This window comes from Saimiri boliviensis, chromosome 16, assembly GCF_048565385.1.
Source record: "Saimiri boliviensis isolate mSaiBol1 chromosome 16, mSaiBol1.pri, whole genome shotgun sequence".
Lineage (NCBI taxonomy): Eukaryota > Metazoa > Chordata > Mammalia > Primates > Cebidae > Saimiri > Saimiri boliviensis.
The window spans coordinates 80457846-80477929 of NC_133464.1; the positions used below are offsets into that span (position 1 = coordinate 80457846).

Below are 20084 nucleotides of genomic sequence, written 5' to 3' on the forward strand. Positions count from 1 at the left end.
CAGCGAGCCTAGATCATGCCACGGCACTCCAGCCTGGGTGACAAAGTGAGACTCCATCTCAAAAAAAAAAAAGTTAGCATAATGTTCAACATTGCATCCTTCTATTGGAAAATAATAAAAAGTCAGAATTACCTAATATGGCAAACAATACGGGGAGTCTGGAATTTGGCAAGTGGATGGTGCCTGGGCTGGTGCTGCCTCTTGTAAGACCAGCCCCGCTGGGCGCGGTGGCTCAAGCCTGTAATCCCAGCACTTTGGGAGGCCGGGTGGATCACGAGGTCAAGAGATCGAGACCATCCTGGTCAACATGGTGAAACCCCGTCTCTACTAAAAATACAAAAAAGTAGCTGGGCATGGTGGCGCGTGCCTGTAATCCCAGCTACTCAGGAGGCTGAGGCAGGAGAATTGCTTGAACCCAGGAGGCGGAGGTTGCGGTGAGCCAAGATCGCGCCATTGCACTCCAGCCTGGGTAACAAGAGTGAAACTCCGTCTCAAAAAAAAAAAAAAAAACCAGCCCCAAATGCTACAGGCAGCCCAGTCCATGCTACCATGCACTCTCCCCAGAGTGTCCAGGGCTCCTGGCCAGTCCAAGACATTCTTGGAGGAGATTCCAATATCCTTGCATTGTATGGCAATGACCTAGTACACTTCCTAGTTAGTTAGTGGCATTCCAGGAAACACTGAGGAGAATTTTAAGGGAAAAGAAGGATCAGGTAAGGTCAAGTCCGGTGCAACTGGGCTCCCCTGAAACTGGAACCATGGGTCTGCAGAAGGATTCCAACACGTCAGATTAAGGATTCCATAACAGCTTCATGCTGTTTTATGAGGTAGCAGTCAGCTTCCAAGAGAATAAAGAAAAGACTGAGGGAAGCTAAATGAGAGCCAGTTTATTCTCACTGATAAGAAGAAACGACCCAAACACTTGTTAAAACTAAGGGTGTTGTGACTGCTGAGATGGGACGTTGGGGCTGAAACTATGGAAAGTGCAAAGGATGCCACCTGCCCCAAACATGCAAGAGTCTTAGGAGTGTAAGGAGAAAGGATCTGGATACTTCTCAGGCTCAAGACATTTTTCTTTTTAGACAGTAGAAGGTACTGTGGAAGAAAAGCATTGATCTTTTATCCCAAATAAAGCAAGAAATAAGCCTCCAATCAAAATGCGCCAGTTTTTACTAGTATAGAGAAAGCATCTGCTAGCGCTGTTCCCACATCTGATTTTCACATGTAGCACTTTCAAGATCCACTGGAGGCTCTTTTATTTCAGGAGTCCTCATCTTGGTCTATTTATTGGACAATTTTATGCAAAAAAGGAAGCAGAGGCTATAGTTCTGCCCATGTTGCATGCTGTGGGAGGAATGACATTTAGGAGACACCACAGGAGCATGTTTGACAAAAAGAGAAATGTGTTATCTCTCCAGTGTTCCCTCCGAATGCCGAGCATGTCCCTATGAGATAGATGCAGACAGCCACACAGAGGCCCTAATGATGACACTAGTATAACTGAAATTTTCATACATCCTAACTAGACACCTGGGGTAGTGGGTAGTAAAAGACATTAAGCAGAGGCAAGGTAAAGACATTTTTGTCACTGAGCAGTTGGGCATAAAAGTAGAAAAGTTCTAATATGATGAGGAAAAACCAAAGCTTCATTATAAAATGCAAGAAACTAAAAAAAAGTGTCCTTTGAGAAAAGGGATTCGATAATGAAGAAAGAAGGGAGGAAAGAAGGTTAATGAACTGAAGGCACATTATCAGACGGGTCTAAGAAAGAAGACTTGGTTGGGAAAGGAGTGGGTTGTGGTAAATTAACACTCTAACTGCCAGGATTTATAATAGTTTTAACCAACAGGTGGTATTCTGTTGTTTATTTCCCCTTCCCCCAACAAAAGCCAAAAGAGTGACTTCTTCCACTCACTCTTCTTTGAGCCTATCATGCCGGAGGTGTACCATGTCTCTGGGTTCTATTGAGCCGTCTCCTTCCTGATGTGCAAAAGGAAGTTCCCTGATATAAAAGGTAGCATAAGTACTCCAGGGAATGCCCTCCCCAAAGGGCATCAATCTCAGCGTCTCCATTCCACAGACCCCTCTAGTTACCTATGACTGTAAGAGACTTGTTTTGGGCATCCTGCAAATTTCTGAACACTACTCTCCATTCTGCAGTAATATATAGTAATAACTGATAGCACCAGGCACCAAGCTAGGTTCTGGGAAGATTCAGACATGGTCCTTGTCCCGCTGAGTCAAGCTGGCTCATTCTAAGATAGGGAAAGAAACACATTAACAATCATTACAGCATAGCATTATGCGGACCATGAAAGAAACCTTTCCTGGTTATTGCATTTAGCAACTACCTCTCTGGGGTTGAAACAAATTATTACCAGTGGTTGACCAGGCTCCTGTGCTGAACCATGAGAATTTGTAATCTTCATATAAAGACACATTAGAAAGTCCGGGAATATTCTGCCTGGTAGGGAAGGCAGAGAAATGACTTAGTGACTATTTTACAGTTATGAGTATTATTATAATCCACAGTAGCAACCATCATTTTCTATTTCTCCCTTTTTGCTGAAAACAGATGAAAGAAAATGACTGTAAGTGGCAAGAAGGGGAGCTTAGGTTACACATAGGGAAGTCTTGTTGGTCATAATGTTATTAAACAATGGAAGAAACCACATAGGACTTGGTCCCATCTCTCATCTGGGAGTACCCTGTGAAAAGGAAACTGGACATCTACCTTCACTGAATGCCTTCTAGGGACTTACTCTATCTCTGAAGGATGTGGGGCCTCAGGAACAGAGCTAAGAATTGAAAGGAAGAGACTCCAGAAACAAGTCCCTTACTTTGTCTCTTTTAGGGTCAGTTCACTCGAGATTCCATGCCTCACATACACACATAGGAAAAGGCATTTCCTTCCTGAAAAAGACTTAAACTCACCCTATTGCCTTGGCAAACAAATCAGTGTCTTCTCCTCATTGTAGGCAAATCACTTGGAAGAGGGGCTTTTGGAAAAGTGGTTCAAGCATCAGCATTTGGCATTAAGAAATCACCTACATGCCGGACTGTGGCTGTGAAAATGCTGAAAGGTATGTATGTCATAGTTTGGCTTTCAACTGACCCATCACCATTTTGCATTTCCTAAATGTTGGTACAAGTGGGATATAGCCTGGGAACAGACATGAGCTATTTCTTCTCCGGCCACATAATTTTCTTCTACTGCTAGGTGCCTCTTTGCTCAGAGTTTTAGATTAGGCCAGCACGAGCTCAGAATAAACCTCGTAAATGGAACAACCCAGCACTGTCCACAAGAAAATGATCTCTGTCATGTCAAAGGTCTTTCTCTTCTCACATCACAGACTGTAGATGACAAGGGACTTAAGCCCATTGTAACTGCAGGTTCAAATTTTGGCATGATCCACTGTGATGTTGTAATGGAAACTTAGCAGCACATCCTAAATCCCAATGGATTAGCTTGGGCTTGACCTGATTATAAAGTAAAACTATAAAGCTAGAACAATTGAGTTGATCAGAGCTCTAAACTATTTTATACTAACAAGCCCCAACCATAAAACATTTCATCTTTACCAATTTAAAAAACTGAATTATCTTTCTAGTGTTGAAAGATATTACTACTCTGTAAAGCGCTGGAAGGTAGAGCCAAATCACAGTGACTTATGCCCAACACCAAACATAGATTGAAAATGAAAATCAGTGAAAGGACCAAACATCTCAAAGACTCACAGGCCCTTTAAAGTGTAGAAAATACTTCCTCATCTGTAATGGAATTTTATGATGCTTCAACTCAACAGAACTGAAAAACTCAAAGGGCAGCTTTTAACTTTCCAAAATCTTCCAGATATTCCCGGGGGATTTTGAAGCCCTGGTTCTGAGTCCAGCTATGCAGGTACATTGCACAGGTTCCAAGAGAAAGGGCTGTTTGCTTAGGGAGACTTCAAAGTTCTTAATCTTCTAGCAATAACTCCATTATGTCAAAAGCCCCATGTAAAGATATTTTCAACTTCAAAAGGCTGTATTCTCAAGAAAAGACTAATAAAACTGCAAAGAACCTGCCAGTTCTACTCTGAAAGTAGTCTGGGAAGGAGTTTTGCATCTACAAGTCAGAACTTTTGTTTAGGGTAGACTGCCCAGATGATGGCAGGCATTTCTGTCAGAATACAGACATGCTAGCATCTTCCCCCAAAGAGCCCCAGATTCTGAAGAGAAGAGGCATCACCATGTCTTCTGTGTGAGAAAGTTCACACTAGATACTTTCACATATTAAGCGGAACCACATGGAACTACCAATTTTCTTATTTTCTCTCTACAGCCTTGTGAGGTAGACATTATTATCCTCAGTTTGCAGATGAGGAAACATGGCCAAGAAAGGTTAAGTAGCCTCTGCAAGGCCACACAGCTGCTCAGCGTAAGTCAGGGTCTGTGTGCAAAAGCCTTCCAGCTTTGAATGCACTGCTCTTGCCTCCACACCCGTGTGCCACAAAAGAGGGATTGCAGCAACCTGGCTTCCTGGAATTGGCCCATTGCTCCGAAACCCTGAAAATGATCCTGGCCTGGTTTATGGAGGCAATCCAGTATCCAACCTAGACATAGGTGGAAACTAAATCTGGAATCAACTGTTTCCTCAGCCAGTCCCTTTCCCAGCTTGCTGCCACACATTGTCCTCTAGGAGAGGCAGCTCTGATGTCCACACTAATCTGTTGTGAGTCCAAGATAACACCTGTGGCCCTGCCTATAAACAGAGCAATCTAAACCAGAGCCTGTTTTTTTTTTCCTCTGTGACAAAGGGGCATAACTCCAAAGCGGAAAGGATTATAGGGAGACAAATGAGTTTGAAAGGAAAAGATTCTGACTCGACATTTTTTTTTCTAAGAGACAGGGTTTTACTCTGTCACTCAGGCTGGCATGCAATAGCATGATCATGGTTCACTGCAGCCTCTGTCTCACAGGCTCAAGCAGTCCTCCCACCTCAGCCTCTCAAGCAGCTAGGACTAGAGGCTCACACCATCACACCTGGCAAATTTAAAACAATTTTTGGGGTGGACAGGGTCTCACCATCTTGCCCAGGCTGGTCTGAAACTCCTGGGCTCAAGCAGTCCTCCTGTCTCAGCCTCCCAAAGTGCTGGGATTACAGGTATGAGCCACTGCACCTAGCTGAGATTTTTTTTTTAAAGGCCCAGAGATTCTCTTCTATGTACTACAGTAATTTCGTGTTGTGTCTTCATAAATGCCTATCGCTTTTTTTTTTTTTTTAGCCATCAGCATTGATTTGAAAAAAACTGCCAAATCACACACTCTATAAAATTCCTAAAATAAAAATTTTCATTCAGCTTTCTTGCTTAAATTGGTTGGCCATCTGTTTCTGGGAGATATAAAAAAGGCACGGCCAGGTGTGGTGGCTCACACCTGTAATCCTAGCACTTTGGGAGACTGAGGCAGGCAGATCATGAGGTCAGGCATTCAAGACCAGCCTGGCGAAACCCAGTCTCTACTAAAAAAAATACAAAATTTAGCTGGGTGTGGTGGCAGGCACCTGTAGCAGGAGGTGAGGCGGGAGAATTGCTTGACCTGGGAGTTGAAGGTTGCAGTAAGCTGAGATCACACCACTGCACTCCAGCCTGGGTGACAGAGTGATATGTTGTCTCAAAAAAAGAAAAAATGTCATAAGGTGCAACAAAGGCCATAACTCAAAAGCTCTTTCTAAGTGTCCTTGAGCAAAAATGTTAACCTTTTTGGGCCTTACACCCATGGCTGAAATGAGAAGAGTAATTGTGTTTACTTATTCCAAAATATTTGTTGAGCATCTACTGTAAGCCAGCCCTAACCCCATGAGCAGACTTTTGGAGTTTATCTGATTATTATTAAGAAATGATCTGTGCGGGCCGGGCGCCGCGGCGGCGGCGGCGGAGGCGGCGGTCGTGGCTGCGGCCGGGGGAAGTGAATGGTTTTACCCAGAGGGCCCTGCGCCGCCTTTCTCCGTTGGCACCGGCGCCGCTCCCCGCTCCTCCTCCCCGGCCATGGCGTTCACATTCGCGGCCTTCTGCTACATGCTGGCGCTGCTGCTCACCGCCGCGCTCATCTTCTTCGCCATTTGGCACATTATAGCATTTGATGAGCTGAAGACTGATTACAAGAATCCTATAGACCAGTGTAATACCCTGAATCCCCTTGTACTCCCAGAGTACCTCATCCATGCCTTCTTCTGTGTCATGTTTCTTTGTGCAGCAGAGTGGCTTACACTGGGTCTCAATATGCCCCTCTTGGCATATCATATTTGGAGGTATATGAGTAGACCAGTGATGAGTGGACCAGGACTCTATGATCCTACAACCATCATGAATGCAGATATTCTAGCATATTGTCAGAAGGAAGGATGGTGTAAATTAGCTTTTTATCTTCTAGCATTTTTTTACTACCTATACGGCATGATCTATGTTTTGGTGAGCTCTTAGAACAACACACAGAAGAATTGGTCCAGTTAAGTGCATGCAAAAAGCCACCACATGAAGGGATTCTATCCAGCAAGATCCTGTTTCCAAGAGTAGCCTGTGGAATCTGATCAGTTACTTTAAAAATGACTCCTTATTTTTTAAATGTTTCCACATTTTTTGCTTGTGGAAAGACTGTTTTCATATGTTATACTTGGATAAAGAATTTAAATGGAATTACATATAAATTAATATAAAATGATTACCTCTGGTATTGACAGGTTTGAACTTGCACTTCTTAAGGAACAGCCATAATCCTCAGAATGATGCGTTAATTACTGACTGTCCTAGTACATTGGAAGTTTTTGTTTATAGGAACTCGTAGGGCTCATTTTGGTTTCATTGAAACAGTATCTAATTGTAAATTAGTTGTAGATACCAGGTGCTTCTGATGAACTGAAAATGTATATCTGACTAGTGGGAAAATTCTTGGGTTTTCTCATCTGTCATGTAGATGATTATATACGGATACATTTACAAAAATAAAAAGCGGGATTTTTCCCTTTGACTTGAAAAAAAAAAAAAAAAAAAAAAGAAATGATCTGTGCTTATGAAATACCATGTTGGTATCTACCACAATGTTCAATGCACATACCGCTGACCCACTTCCAGGACACTGTCCTACAGAAACACTTGCATGTGTGCACAGAGATTACACACAGACTATCACAGTATTATTTGTAATAGCAAAAAGACTGTAGACACTTTAAATGTCAGGGACACCATTAATCAATTAAAAGGAATAGGCCGGGCATGGTGGCTCACGCCTGTAATCCCAGCAATTTGGGAGGCAGAGATGAGTGGATCACCTGAGATCAGTAGTTCAAGACCAGCCTGGCCAACACAGTGAAACCCTGTCTCTACCAAAAATACAAAAATACCCGGGCATCGTGGTGTTCACCTATAATCCCAGCTACTTGGGAGGCTAAGGCATGAGAACCGCTTGAACCAGGAGGCAGAGGCTGCAGTGAGCTGAGATCGCACCACTGCACTCCAACCTCAGCAACAGAGTGAGATTCTGTCTCAAAAAAATAAATCAATAATGCTAGTCTAAGCAGAGATTTTTAAAAAAATAGGAAAATAAATAAATAAAAATAAATTAAAAAATAGAAAAAGTCTCTGATTAAAAGGGGGAACACATTTTTAAAATAGACTATATATATGATTTCATTTAGGTAAACTATCAAAAAAAGGACCTCTGATTGAATATATATATATATATATTTTTATAAATGCATAGAAAAAGGTCGGAACACCAAACTATTAACAGTGGTTGCTTCTAAGAAGGCAAGTGGGTTAGAGTGGCTTTCACTGTTTATCTAGATTCTTTAACCCATATGTTTTTACTCCATCTCATATTGTTGAAATATCTTATAGCAAGATTATTTAATTTTCATATTCTAAAAATAATTTTAAAATTTTAAATGCCTTATAAGTTAATAAGAACAAACAGGACAAACTCAATTTAGACTTTAGGCTCTGCTCATTCTTGGACTGATAATGCTTATCTCTGAGACTGAAGTTGAAGTCAGATGCTATGGATCCTCACAACCCAAGATAACCCTGTGAACTCCAGGGAAGAAAGGGTTATAGGGAGAAAACAACACACTGCAAAGATGTTTACAGAAGTAGCCATTCTGTCCTGGCAGGCCCCTTGTGCTCCTTCTCTGTGACTCTCCAAAGGGAGAAGGTGAGAAGAGGGAACGTGGAGGTGTACTCCCTGCCCGGTGGGTTCTTGCTTCACCTGGTTCTGACAGAAGGGAAGCCTTTGGAAGGCACGTTCACGAGGTGCCCAACTCTGAGTCAGCGCATTGCTGAACAGAACTAGGTCCACCAAGAGGAAATGTCCAGTGACTAACCCCACCACTGTGCTGGGCCTTACTGTAATCAAAAGGATGTTGGCTCAGGAGGGTGGGGGTAATGAAAACAGTCTGGAGACTTGGCCTTTCTGCGAATGTGGGGAAGTTAGTGAAGCAACCGGCTAAGCATTGACAAACAAGGAGGGCAAGAATGCCGCCTCCGGCGGAAGGAGCCCCATTGTCCTGTCGCCCTGACTCTTCCTTGCTTCTCACACAGAGGGGGCCACAGCCAGCGAGTACAAAGCTCTGATGACTGAGCTCAAGATCTTGACCCACATTGGCCACCACCTGAACGTGGTTAACCTGCTGGGAGCCTGCACCAAGCAAGGAGGTAATGGAGAAGGGGAGGGCCGGCTCCATCTCCCCCTGCACAGGCTGGGAGAACAGTTCTCTGCTATACAGCTCCTCACCAGCACTGTGCTTCCTCGCCTCCAGGAAAACGGCCTCCTTAATAGCTCCAGAAGAAACAGCTTGTGCATCTACAGAAGGGTGCTCCCATAATTGCCTTCCCTGTGCAGTTAAAAATTCTGAAAAGGACTCCCTTTTAAATCTCCTTCCACAGGCTCTAGGCCAAGCGGAGGGCACTTTTCTCTCAGGATGGGTTTGAAGGAGTGTGGCCAGAGCCAAGGTAGAAGGTTGCATATTCCTCGAGGCTTCACCTAAAGGAATGAATGAATCACTACTGGTAGGATCCCAGGAGGAGGTGATGTGGGGGCCCTTCCCTTCACATCCACCATGCAGACAGACCTTACCCATGGGGGCAGGGACAGAGCTGTGCCTTACGATTAAGGACTCCAGCATGTCGCAGATGTTTCTTTCCGTATGGCAGGGTTAGGGCTTGAGAGTAGATGTGTGATCGTTGTTTGAGCCAGCAAGGTGCAAAGGAGCTGTGCATGCCGATGCTTTCCCCAGCTCTCAACAGAGGTAGCAGGGATGAAGCATAGCTGGGGAAGACCTATCTGCTAGGGGCAGAGGTGGCCAGAAACAGTCAGAGGGACCTAGACACGGCCCCGCCTGCTTCTCTATCATCCCCGGGTAAGGTTTTCTCAAGTTCTCTGTCGTGGCAATCTCATTCTGTTTGCCTCAACTCTGCATCTGTAAAACTGACCAGGGATAATGAGACAACCTACCTTAACGTGCGGCCGTCAGCTCCTCGGTGCAGCCGGGCGCCAGCATAGAAGCCCCTCCTGACGAGGGCGCGGGACTCCAGACGGGAGCCGAGCTCTGTGGCATCCACCGTCGTAGAGGCGAGATGTGAAACTCTGAAAGCAACTTCCCGTTCTGGAACCTAGGGGGATGAGATGCTGTCAGGGCTTCTAGCATGTCCCCATAGTAAGAGAAAACCACTCCACCAGAACCAGCCCTGCCTTCTGCAAGGCACAAAAAAGAACTAGCGGATGGACGCTGCTGGGCTCCCGGCATGCCCTGGGCGGCGGCTGGTGAAGCATCTCCGGGGTCACTCCCATTTGGCCCGGAAGTGGTCCTGCCTAGTGGGTTGTGTGCCCAGCCCGGGCATGCAGTGGAGGGGAGAGGAGGCCTTCAGGGCACCACATGCGCTCCACAGTGCAGCTGGACTTCGTTCCCAACTCTCTTGCTTCCTTCAGACCCGGGTCGGGTCGGCAAACCAAGGTCAGCCTGTGGGCTTAGAATGGTTTGACCTTTTTAAATAGTTGGGGGAAACACATTTAAAAATATTTCATTACATGAAATTCAAATTTCTGTATTTCTGTGTTCATAGTTTTCTTGGAGCACAGTCATACTTGTTTGGTTTTTTCCAGGCTACAAAGGCAGAGTTGAGTAGTAGCTCGTTGGTCTGCAAAGCCTAAAATGTTTGTTTACTAGCCGGACCTTTACAAGAGGAGTTTGCCGACCCCTGCTTCAGGTCCTATGGCAAGCTCCAAGGCAAATTGCGCAGATGCAGCTGGGGAGAGATGGCCAGGTAGCAGCCTCTGCCCTGGGAGGGAGGAAGGAGCTGCTCAGTAGTCCCGGGATTGGTGTGACAGTGACCAGAAGAAGCCCCTCTCCTCGGAAGGGTCTGGCTAAGAGGCGGGGAGCTGGCTTTTGCCTCTCCCCTCCTCAAAGGTATTTTGTCCTTCTAATCTTTTCCCTCTAATGCTTCTGCACTGTCCCCACCTCCATTTTTTTTTTTTTTTTCTGTTTCAGTTGTATTCTTTAAACTTCTTGGGTTAAACTGAAAAAGTCACCGTATTCATGCACCTCTTATCCCTAAATCGCATCCCTCGGCCCCACTAATACAAAGGGGAGTTGGTTTGAGGTTTCTCAGGCAGGCAGGCCGAAGGCTGGCAAATGGCTTACTGGCTTGGTGTGGCTGAGCATGAGCATGCGCTGTTTTTGGCTGCAGGGCCGCTGATGGTGATTGTTGAATACTGCAAATATGGAAATCTATCCAACTACCTCAAGAGCAAACGTGACTTATTTTTTCTCAACAAGGTAAGGATTTTAAAAGTTGGAATTTTTTTAAAGATAGCTATGAGTTTTCATTTAGGCTGTAATAGCATAAAGCAAGAGAAACCTGTATTCTGTTAATGATTAAGCTTAAAACTCAATCTCTGCTTCTCCTTTTTTCGAGTTTTTTTCTCCCTGCTAATCTGTTACACTCTAGTGTGGCTAGCACAGAGAATCATTTGATCCCTGTGTGCATTTGCGGCCATAATTGGAGAGTAAATCTAGCTACCTATCTAAATATCTATCAGTAATTTTCTCTCTCTCTCTCCCCATGTATGTGTGCATATGTATGTACACACAAACATACATACACAGGTCACTTATTTCTTTAAGGAAGATACTAGCTAATATAATTGTCTCCATTTATTAGGTTAGATTTTGACTAAGGCTAAGTCAACTGAGTAACTTGTGCAATCAGCAGTAGACCAATGATGGGGCCAGAGCCAGAAATCATCTTTCCTTCCTACTGCCCTTTCTCCCACTTCTTGACACCCTCACTACTCATGTCATCTCTACATATCCTCTGAACCAGCCTTATCACTAAATAAAAGCTGTGTAGTAAAAATAACACATGGATTCAAGCCCTAAGGGCAGACAAGGTTTAAAAGAGATTATTGGGCCGGACACAGTGGCTCACACCTATAATCCCAGCACTTTGGGAGGCTGAGGCAGGTGGATCACGTGAGGTCAGGAGTTCTAAATCATCCTGGCCAACATGGCAAAACCCTGTCTCTACTAAAAATACAAAAATTAGCCGAGCGTGGGTGGCACGTGCCTGTAATCCCAGCTGTTAGGGAGGCAGAGGCAGGAGAAGCTTGAACCTGGGAGGCAGAGGTTGCAGTGAACTGAGATCACACCACTGCACTCCAGCCTGGGTGAGAGAGTGAGAACACGTCTCAAAAAAAAAGTTGAATGGAGGGGAAATAATTTACTAAAGCTTTACCAGTGTGACATATGGTACCAATACTGTGTCCTTCTCTGAGCTGAATAAGTCCAGGGGATAGTGATTCAACATTAACCAGTAATCAGCAACGCTGGTGATGAATCCATGTAGCGTGATGGTTAAGCATTGAGACTCTGGGATCAGACTTCCTGGATTTAAATCCTGTCTCTACCTCCCATGAAATCTGGAAATGCAAATTACTCACCTGTCTGTTTCAGTTCCCTCATTTATTAAATAAAGCTTATAATAGAATCCAGCTGACGGGATTGTTGGGAGAATAACATCTCTCAGTTAAACATTCAATAAATGTTAATCATCACCATCACCACACTGTCATCATCATCATCATCATCATTGACCTACTAAGATAGAAAAATTGGGTGAGTCCAACTTCGTGCCACTGATCTACATGGTGGATAAAATGTCTGTAATCCAAGAATGATGCCCATCTTTGTAATGTGGGCAAGAATCTTCACACACAAATAAGAACCACTGGACAGTTGGCCAATTATCTCATCCCTCAAACTTTGATCCAACCAAAGACACAGATGTTCTACCAGGCAGGCAATATATGCAAGAACATCATTTTCCTCAGGTTTCAGTCAGGTCCTCTAATAATTGTAATCTTTTTTTTTTTTTTGAGACAGAGTTTCTCTGTCACCCAGGCTAGCACCATCTCAGCTCACTGCAACCTCCATTTCCTGGGTTCAAGTGATCCTCCTGCCTCAAGCCTCCCAAGTAGCTGGGATTATAGAAACCTGCCACCATATCCAACTAATTTTTGGCCAGGCCAAAATTTAAAATTTTTTGGCCAGGCTGGTGTCAAACTTCTGACCTCAGGTGATCCGCCTACCTCAGCCTCGCAAAGTGCTGGGATTACAGGTGTGAGCCATCATGCCTGACCTAATAATTAGAATCGTGAAGCTGAAATGGATCTTTGTGATCAGTTGGTTCATACTCACAGGCTGTAGATGTGCTCAGAGAAGTCAAGTGATTGGCTTAAGAACACACACCTACCATGAGGTGAAGTCAGGAGGAGAAAGAACTCAGCTCTCTTGATGATTCCTCCATTGCTTTTTCTGTGCACCACATGAAATGAAGTGAAAAGAGCATAAGAAAAGATGGAAAAGTGGTGCCTTGGGTTGAGGGCAGTCCAAATTCCCCTTAGTCCTGAAATTTTGGACTGCCTTCAGGAAGAGCTAAGCCAGCAGAATACCCTAGGGACCTGGGCAGGATGGAACGTTTGGGTTTGTGCGTCCTTTGTTTTGAAGAGTTTGCTTCCTTCTCTGGCTATATTTAATGATTCGCCTCCCTGTGCAACTTGGTGGAGTTTAGTGCTTTTGTGGAAAATCCATGGCTCTCTTTCATATTTGGAAGATAAAAGAAGGTAAAGAAAAGACAGAACCAAAAGGCTAAATTGAAAATGGAATACTTCATTTTCCAGATAAATCAACTGAGATCCTTAAATATGGTTTGTAATAAATTCACTGTATTCTGTCAGAGTCCCGAGAGTTCAGTAAATTACCTTTATATAACACAAATGGTACTGATAAGCAAAGCTGAATATACCTTTGATTGGGAGTAAGGAAGGGAGAGAAGGAGCCAGAATTTTGGCCCTCGGAGACATGCCTAGGCTGTGACTTCTGGGTGGTGTGGGGAAGAAGCTGCCCTGGGAGACATTACACATGCAGAGACCTGAGTGAGCCTGTGGAACATTTTTCTCCACACTCTGTTGCCAGCGCTTTCTCTGATGCCTTCTGTCCCACAAAGGATCTTGTGAAAAATAAAGTTCCAGTCCCCAACTGAACAGAATCCAGTATAACTATATTGTAGAAACAGTAACAAATAGTGAAGGTCTTTTTTTTTTTTTTTGAGACAGAGTTTCGCTCTTGTTACCCAGGCTGGAGTGCAATGGTGCGATCTCGGCTCACCGCAACCTCCGCCTCCTGGGTTCAAGCAGTTCTCCTGCCTCAGCCTCCCGAATAGCTGGGACTACAGGCATGCGCCACCATGCCCAGCTAATTTTTGTATTTTTAGTAGAGACGGGGTTTCACCATGTTGACCAGAATGGTCTCGATCTCTTGACCTTGTGATCCACCTGCCTCAGCCTCCCAAAGTGCTGGGATTACAGGCGTGAGCCACTGCGCCTGGCCTTTTTCTTTTTTTTTTAAAAGATGGTGTTTCTTCATGATGGCCAGGCTGGTCTTGAACTCCTGACCTCAGGTGATCCACCCACCTCAGCCTCCCAAAGTGCTAGGATTACAGGCGTGAGCCACTGCGCCCAGCAGTAGTGAAGATCTTTACCTGCCCTGAGGTGGGTTACCTGCGATGGCAGTGGGTATTCACTCTGAGGCCTGCCTCCCTCTGCAACACCAGAAGGTCTCTTTTCAGGGGCTGGAAACCTTGGTGCCCTCTCAGCTTTTAGACTAGGTTCGGGTTGTCCCTCCTGAAGCTTCCTCCCTCTGTGTTCTGCTTGCTCCCACTGTGCCCTCTAGTGGAGGGATCACTCTTGCTTTGTGACATTTCTAGAAAAACCAAGGAAGGATGGGGGTGGCAGGTTAATCTTATCACTGCCAACACTGTGCAAGTGGATCAAGGGTCACCACTGAACCCCAGTCCCTCTTAGCTTCTGCCTCAGTATTGCTGTCTAACGGAATCGAGGCTAGGATCATGGTATGGTCATAATGCCACTGAAAGTGCTAGGTTTTTAGAGTGTCATAGTTACTAGATGAATTACAAAAGGCAATACAAATCTTTTCTGGTTTCACATGGACACCCAGAACCAACAACTCCTTTCCTATGAGTCATAAAATAATAGCATAATAGAGATTTTCAGAAAAGGATAATGAAACTCAGAAAAGTAAGATGACTTGCCCAAAATTGCATGATTAAATCAGGCACGGTGGCTCAAGCCTGTAATCCCAGCACTTTGGGAGGCTGAGGCAGGTGGATCACAAGGTCAGAGGTTTGAGACCAGCCTGACCAACATGGTGAAACCCTGTCTCTACTTAGAAAATACAAAAATTAGCCAAGCATGGTGGTGCACACCTGTAATCCCAGCTACTTGGGAGGCTGAGGCAGGAGAATCGCTTGAACCCAGGAGGCGGAGGTTGCGGTGAGCCGAGAGTGCACCATTGCACTCCAGCCTGGGCAATAGAGTGAGACTATCTCAAAAAAATAAATTTAAAAAAAATTGCATGATTAATGGAAGAACCAGGTGAACCAGGGCTAGGATGCGCAGTCCAGGGTAAAAGACCATTTCTACCCTCGTTAGGATCGAACTGTATTTTTGTTTTGAATGGAAGAGAAAAAAACACCAATGTACGTGTTCCCTCCTTCCCCAAGGAAACCTGAGAAACTGCCAATATAGCCTTCTCTTATAACACCTCCTAGAGATGACAGAGTGAAGCCCCGAGCACACTGGGGATCCTTTCTCTCACTGATGTCATCCTTCACATGATGGCGTGTGGTATGGTTAAGAGCATAGACGTGGGTATCAACCAATCCTGGGTTCAAGCTTTGCTATTTATTAGCTGCATGTGAATTTGATTACTTCTCTGAACCTGTTTCTCCATGTATAAATAAGAACTACTTCATAAAATTGTTGGAAACATTAAACAAGAAATTTACCTAAAGCTTTTTATATACTGGCTCACACAGTGTAAGCATTCAGTAAATATCTGCTACGATTAATATTTTTTTATCTAATCTAAAATGCTGTCTAGAAGCCCAGGCAAGAGCACTATAGACCCTGCAACCCCAGAGGTAGCCAGGCTCTTAGATACCGTAGGGCCTCTGTGCAGGTTCACAATCCATTTTAACAAATGAAATGATCTCATTTCTCATCAGGCGATTGCCAGGTGAGGGACTGGTTTCCCACCGCTATGCTGGAGCTCCTTTTCACCTGGGTCCTTTTTGGTCTCTTCAAAGGATGCAGCATTGCACATGGAGCCTAAGAAAGAAAAAATGGAGCCAGGCCTGGAACAAGGCAAGAAACCAAGACTAGATAGCGTCACCAGCAGTGAGAGCTTTGCGAGCTCCGGGTTTCAGGAAGATAAAAGTCTGAGTGATGTTGAGGAAGAGGAGGGTAGGTATTCATTCCTTCCTGTCCTTCAGACTGAGATATTTTTACAACATACTGTGCATCTCTGAAATTTTTTTCTTATTTATCACTCTAATAAACATCCGTGGGAGACTCAAATGGTAATGTCCTGAGGAGATAAGATTTGAATTAAGATTATTTCCAGAGTTACTAATTTTGACAGGGAACTGTACCGTTGTCTCCCCTCAGGCATTTTCATCTTAATGGATCATCCCTCTGCCCCCATGCTTAGTTAAAGTGGGCTGGAGGCCTGGAAAAATCTCTGATGTTCATGTTGAAACTCAAATACTTTTTAAAATGAACTCTGATCTACTTGGTGGTTTGTTTTATGTTTTGCTAACGTTGTTCCAATAAACTGGGATTTGATAGGATAACAAGAGCCATTACAAACAGTTACGGTTCTAATGCTTTCCAGATTCCGATGGTTTCTACAAGGAGCCCATCACTATGGAAGATCTGATTTCTTACAGTTTTCAAGTGGCCAGAGGCATGGAGTTTCTGTCTTCCAGAAAGGTCAGTCTTGCTGTTCACTGTTTTTCTTCTTTGCCTCGGCTGGACGCACACCTTTGCTATAAATTTATTTTTCCTAGAATTTGTTGATACCTGTGTTCTTAAATGTAGAACGAACACCTAAATTTGCCTCAATATGAGGAGTTTTGAAAACGAGGAGTCGTGAATACCAGTGGATAGAATAGAACTTGGTTGTGGGGAAAACTCACAGGTTTCAGACTAGACAAATCTGGCATCGGTTCTCTATAGCACCCTCTGGCATCTTTTCAAATCTGGCCCAAATCTCAGAATACATGACTTCATAGGAGAGCTTCTGTTAATATAGCCATATGGGGCCCTCCCACAAACCTGCAGCTGGAGAAAGATCTCATCTTGGCAGCTCAGGATAAAAGGCTGTGGGGAACATTTGCCCGCTAGCAAATCTCAGATCGTAAATCTCAGATCGCCAGTTTTGTTGATCAAATAGTAGCCCAGTGGATTTAGAACATTTCTTGGCCTTTGGGGCTTGGGAGCCTATGTTTGTAGAGAGGGTCTTCATGTTTATGGTAACTCTGTGTGCACTGAGAGGTGCTCCTTTCCCAACATGTGAAATGGATTCCCAAAGCAAGATTCATGACACTGAGAAGGTGCAGGAAATTAGTTGGTTAGGTTATGGAAATGCATTGATTTTGCAACTGTTTTATTATAGTGCATTCATCGGGACCTGGCAGCGAGAAACATTCTTTTATCTGAAAACAATGTGGTGAAGATTTGTGATTTTGGCCTTGCCCGGGATATTTATAAGAACCCCGATTATGTGAGAAAAGGAGATGTAAGTCAGTTTGATGTTTATTTGACTCATTTATGTCCTATCACTTTTAAACCACAGACTGAAGGACTTGGTAAATATTTACACTTCCTCAGCAGTAGTCCCTGAAAATCCTCATTTGATTTCTGTGAAGACAAGCAGTTCAGATGAGTGGCATCCCAGAGAGCCCTTGTGCAGGGCTCAGAAAGGCCACTCTCTCCTGGTTCTGGCCAGCCACCTGTCCTTTGGGCAGCGCTGCATGAGACTTGCTAACCTGACAAGTGTTTGGTGGGGACTGGGTGAGACTTTAGCCTTACCTTCCTTTGAATCCTGTGGGAATTCCTTGTACTACTGAAAGGAACAGTCTGGACCCTTTCCCTCAAACCCGGGTGATTGATTCAGCAGGTGTATCTGTCTCAGGAAAGGGCGGGGAAGACTGTCAGCAGTAGCTGACTGCTGAGGAGACTGTTTACTTCCCATGGCTTTCCGTGCCTAGCACCTCCCTGCTGGCTTGTACTGCTTCTCTTCCCTGCTTGTTTTGAGACATAGTGTTATTTTTCACTTTTGTAGGAGACCTCCCATGTCCCTCCTTCTCCAGCCTATATACCCTGAGGGTGTAAGCTTATGTCTGGGTGCCAATGAGTTACAGTAGTTGTTCTCAAACGAACATACGTATCACCTAAAAGGCTTGTTACGCTATAGTGTGCTGGCCTAACAAGGCTTCTACCCCCCCAGAGTTTCTGAGTCAGTAAGTCTTTGGTGGAGCCTGAGAATTTGCATCTCTAACAAGTTTCTAGACCAGGAGTGTCCAATCTTTTGGCTTTCCTGGGCCACATTGGAAGAAGAATTATCTTGGGCCATACATAAAATACACTAACACTAACAACAGCTGATGAGCTAAAAAAAAATCACAAACAAATCTCATAATGTTTTAAGAAAGTTTATGAATTTGTGCTGTGCTCCATTCAAAGCTGCCCTGGGCCACATGCAGCCTGCGGGCCAGCAGTTGGACAAACTTGTTCTAGATAGTACTGACACAGCATGTCCCAGGACCCTACTTTGAGAGCCACTATGCCACAATCTGTTTGTATAGAAGGAAAACGTATGACTTCACATTGATCCTTTGTAAAAATTTAAAAAACAAACCAATTAAAACAAACTTTCCTTCGGACTCTGGTCTGGAGAGATGGCATCAGTGTTCATGTTAGTCCGCCCCTCCTTTCTGCTCATCTGGATCTGAGTCAGGCTTCCTGCCCCTGCCCCTTCCTATCTCCTTGTCTCTCCTTTATGCCATACCTGCCATCAATCCCCATCATCTAAAGTGGCGAGGCCTAACTCACTGAGATTCTTGTTGTCTGGAAGAGGGGAAGATTTGTCTACATGCTTTGAAAACCAACTATATATTCTCTTTGAATACTGACTTCTTCCTTCTTCTTTTCTTTCTCATGCTTTTATGCATTCTCCCTTTTCAGTGACTTTTGAAACCTTGTCTTTTTGCACAGGAATGCTTTCAAAATCCTCCTTCTTTGGAAAAATTTTTGGAAATCACCACCAGTTTTCAGCATGTCTTCAAATTCAGATTACTCTTTTTCTCTTCCAAGCCCTGAGTATCCCAGTGGAGCGCAGCCTTTTTCTGTAGGGGAGGATTTCTCACAGAGCCATGCAGTTAAGGACATGCTGAACACATCAGAGGGGCTTACTGAACATGTACTGCCTCCATGGGACTCAGAATAGCACTGTAGCTCCCTCTTTTAGCGTAACACTGCGTATTATGGTGTTCTCTATGTTAGAAAACCAGAGCTGCTCCAGGAAATGATTTATGGATGATATGTTATCTGGGAGGTGACCCCATGGGCACTTGGGTTGAATGTGCTTTGTGTTCAAGCCCTTCTGCTCAAGACCCCCTTGCCCTCTTCTAGACTCGACTTCCTCTGAAATGGATGGCTCCTGAATCTATCTTTGACAAAATCTACAGCACCAAGAGCGACGTGTGGTCTTACGGAGTATTGCTGTGGGAAATCTTCTCCTTAGGTAAATTTGGGAGAAGGAAGAGATTAAATAGCCCAGAAATAAATGTCTGCATCTTCTGCTGAATGTCCTTTGGCTAGACAGCCTTTAGGTTAACACCTACTATAACAAAAAACCCTTAGGGTGTCACAGCTCCATGTAGACTCTCAGATGAGTAATGGCATATGCATGTCTGCCCCCTACAGTTAAAGGGGTTTATACAATCATGAACAAGTCCAGATGGGTATAAAATTTGAAGTCAGGCCAGGTGTGGTGGCTCACACCTGTAATCCTAGGAGGCCAAAGTGGACTGATCACGAGGTCGGAAGATGGAGACCATCCTGGCTAACACAGTGAAACCATGTCTCTACTGAAAATACAAAAATTTAGCCAGGTGTGGTGGCATACAGCTGTAGTCCCAGCTACTTGGGAGGCTAAGGGAAGAGAATTGCTTGAACCCAGGAGGTGGAAGTTGCAGTGAGCCAAGATCTCGCCACTGCACTCCAGCCTGGGTGACAGAGCAAAACTCCATCTCAAAAAAAACAAAACAAAATCTGACGTCAGGTTTATCTTTTTCTGTACTTTGCCCAATTCCTCAGCACTTGCACCTCTAACGCCCTGACCCCTTCCCTCCCTGCATCTCCCACCACAGAATTTCTTCCCAGGAAAGGCCATAACAAGTTCAGCTGACCTAGTGGGGAAGGTGTTGTTACAAACAGACCTTTCCAGTGCCTCTGATATTAACACATGATACAGCTCTGGACACTGGTTTATACGGGATGAGCAATAAAGAACACTGGGCATATTTATTCTGCTTGGAATAACATCCACTATGGGTGGCTAGAAGCACTGTTCAAAGCACACAGATGTGCGCAGAGCCCATATCTGCTCTCAGACACACAGTGATGAT

General features: G+C 44.4%; 2 protein-coding genes across 2 annotated transcripts in view; both read left to right on the forward strand.

The window, feature by feature from the left end:
* FLT1 (fms related receptor tyrosine kinase 1) overlaps nt 1–20084 on the forward strand; it is a 196752-nt gene that overhangs the window by 158519 nt on the left and 18149 nt on the right. The window contains exons 18-24 of the mRNA XM_039473122.2: nt 2979–3083; nt 8577–8690; nt 10722–10810; nt 15699–15855; nt 16286–16383; nt 17069–17191; nt 19087–19198. Of these exons, the coding sequence (XP_039329056.1) occupies nt 2979–3083; nt 8577–8690; nt 10722–10810; nt 15699–15855; nt 16286–16383; nt 17069–17191; nt 19087–19198 (798 nt within the window). The remainder of the gene's footprint in view (nt 1–2978; nt 3084–8576; nt 8691–10721; nt 10811–15698; nt 15856–16285; nt 16384–17068; nt 17192–19086; nt 19199–20084) is intronic.
* On the forward strand, nt 5896–6989 carry LOC120365589 (protein cornichon homolog 1). The gene has a single exon (XM_039473121.2). The coding sequence runs from the start codon at nt 6030–6032 to the stop codon at nt 6462–6464; it is 435 nt and encodes a 144-aa protein (XP_039329055.1). The 5' UTR covers nt 5896–6029; the 3' UTR covers nt 6465–6989.

What these genes read in the sequence shown, in the direction of transcription:
- LOC120365589 (XM_039473121.2), top strand. Translation starts at nt 6,030, where the DNA reads ATGGCGTTCACATTCGCGGCCTTCTGCTACATGCTGGCGCTGCTGCTC.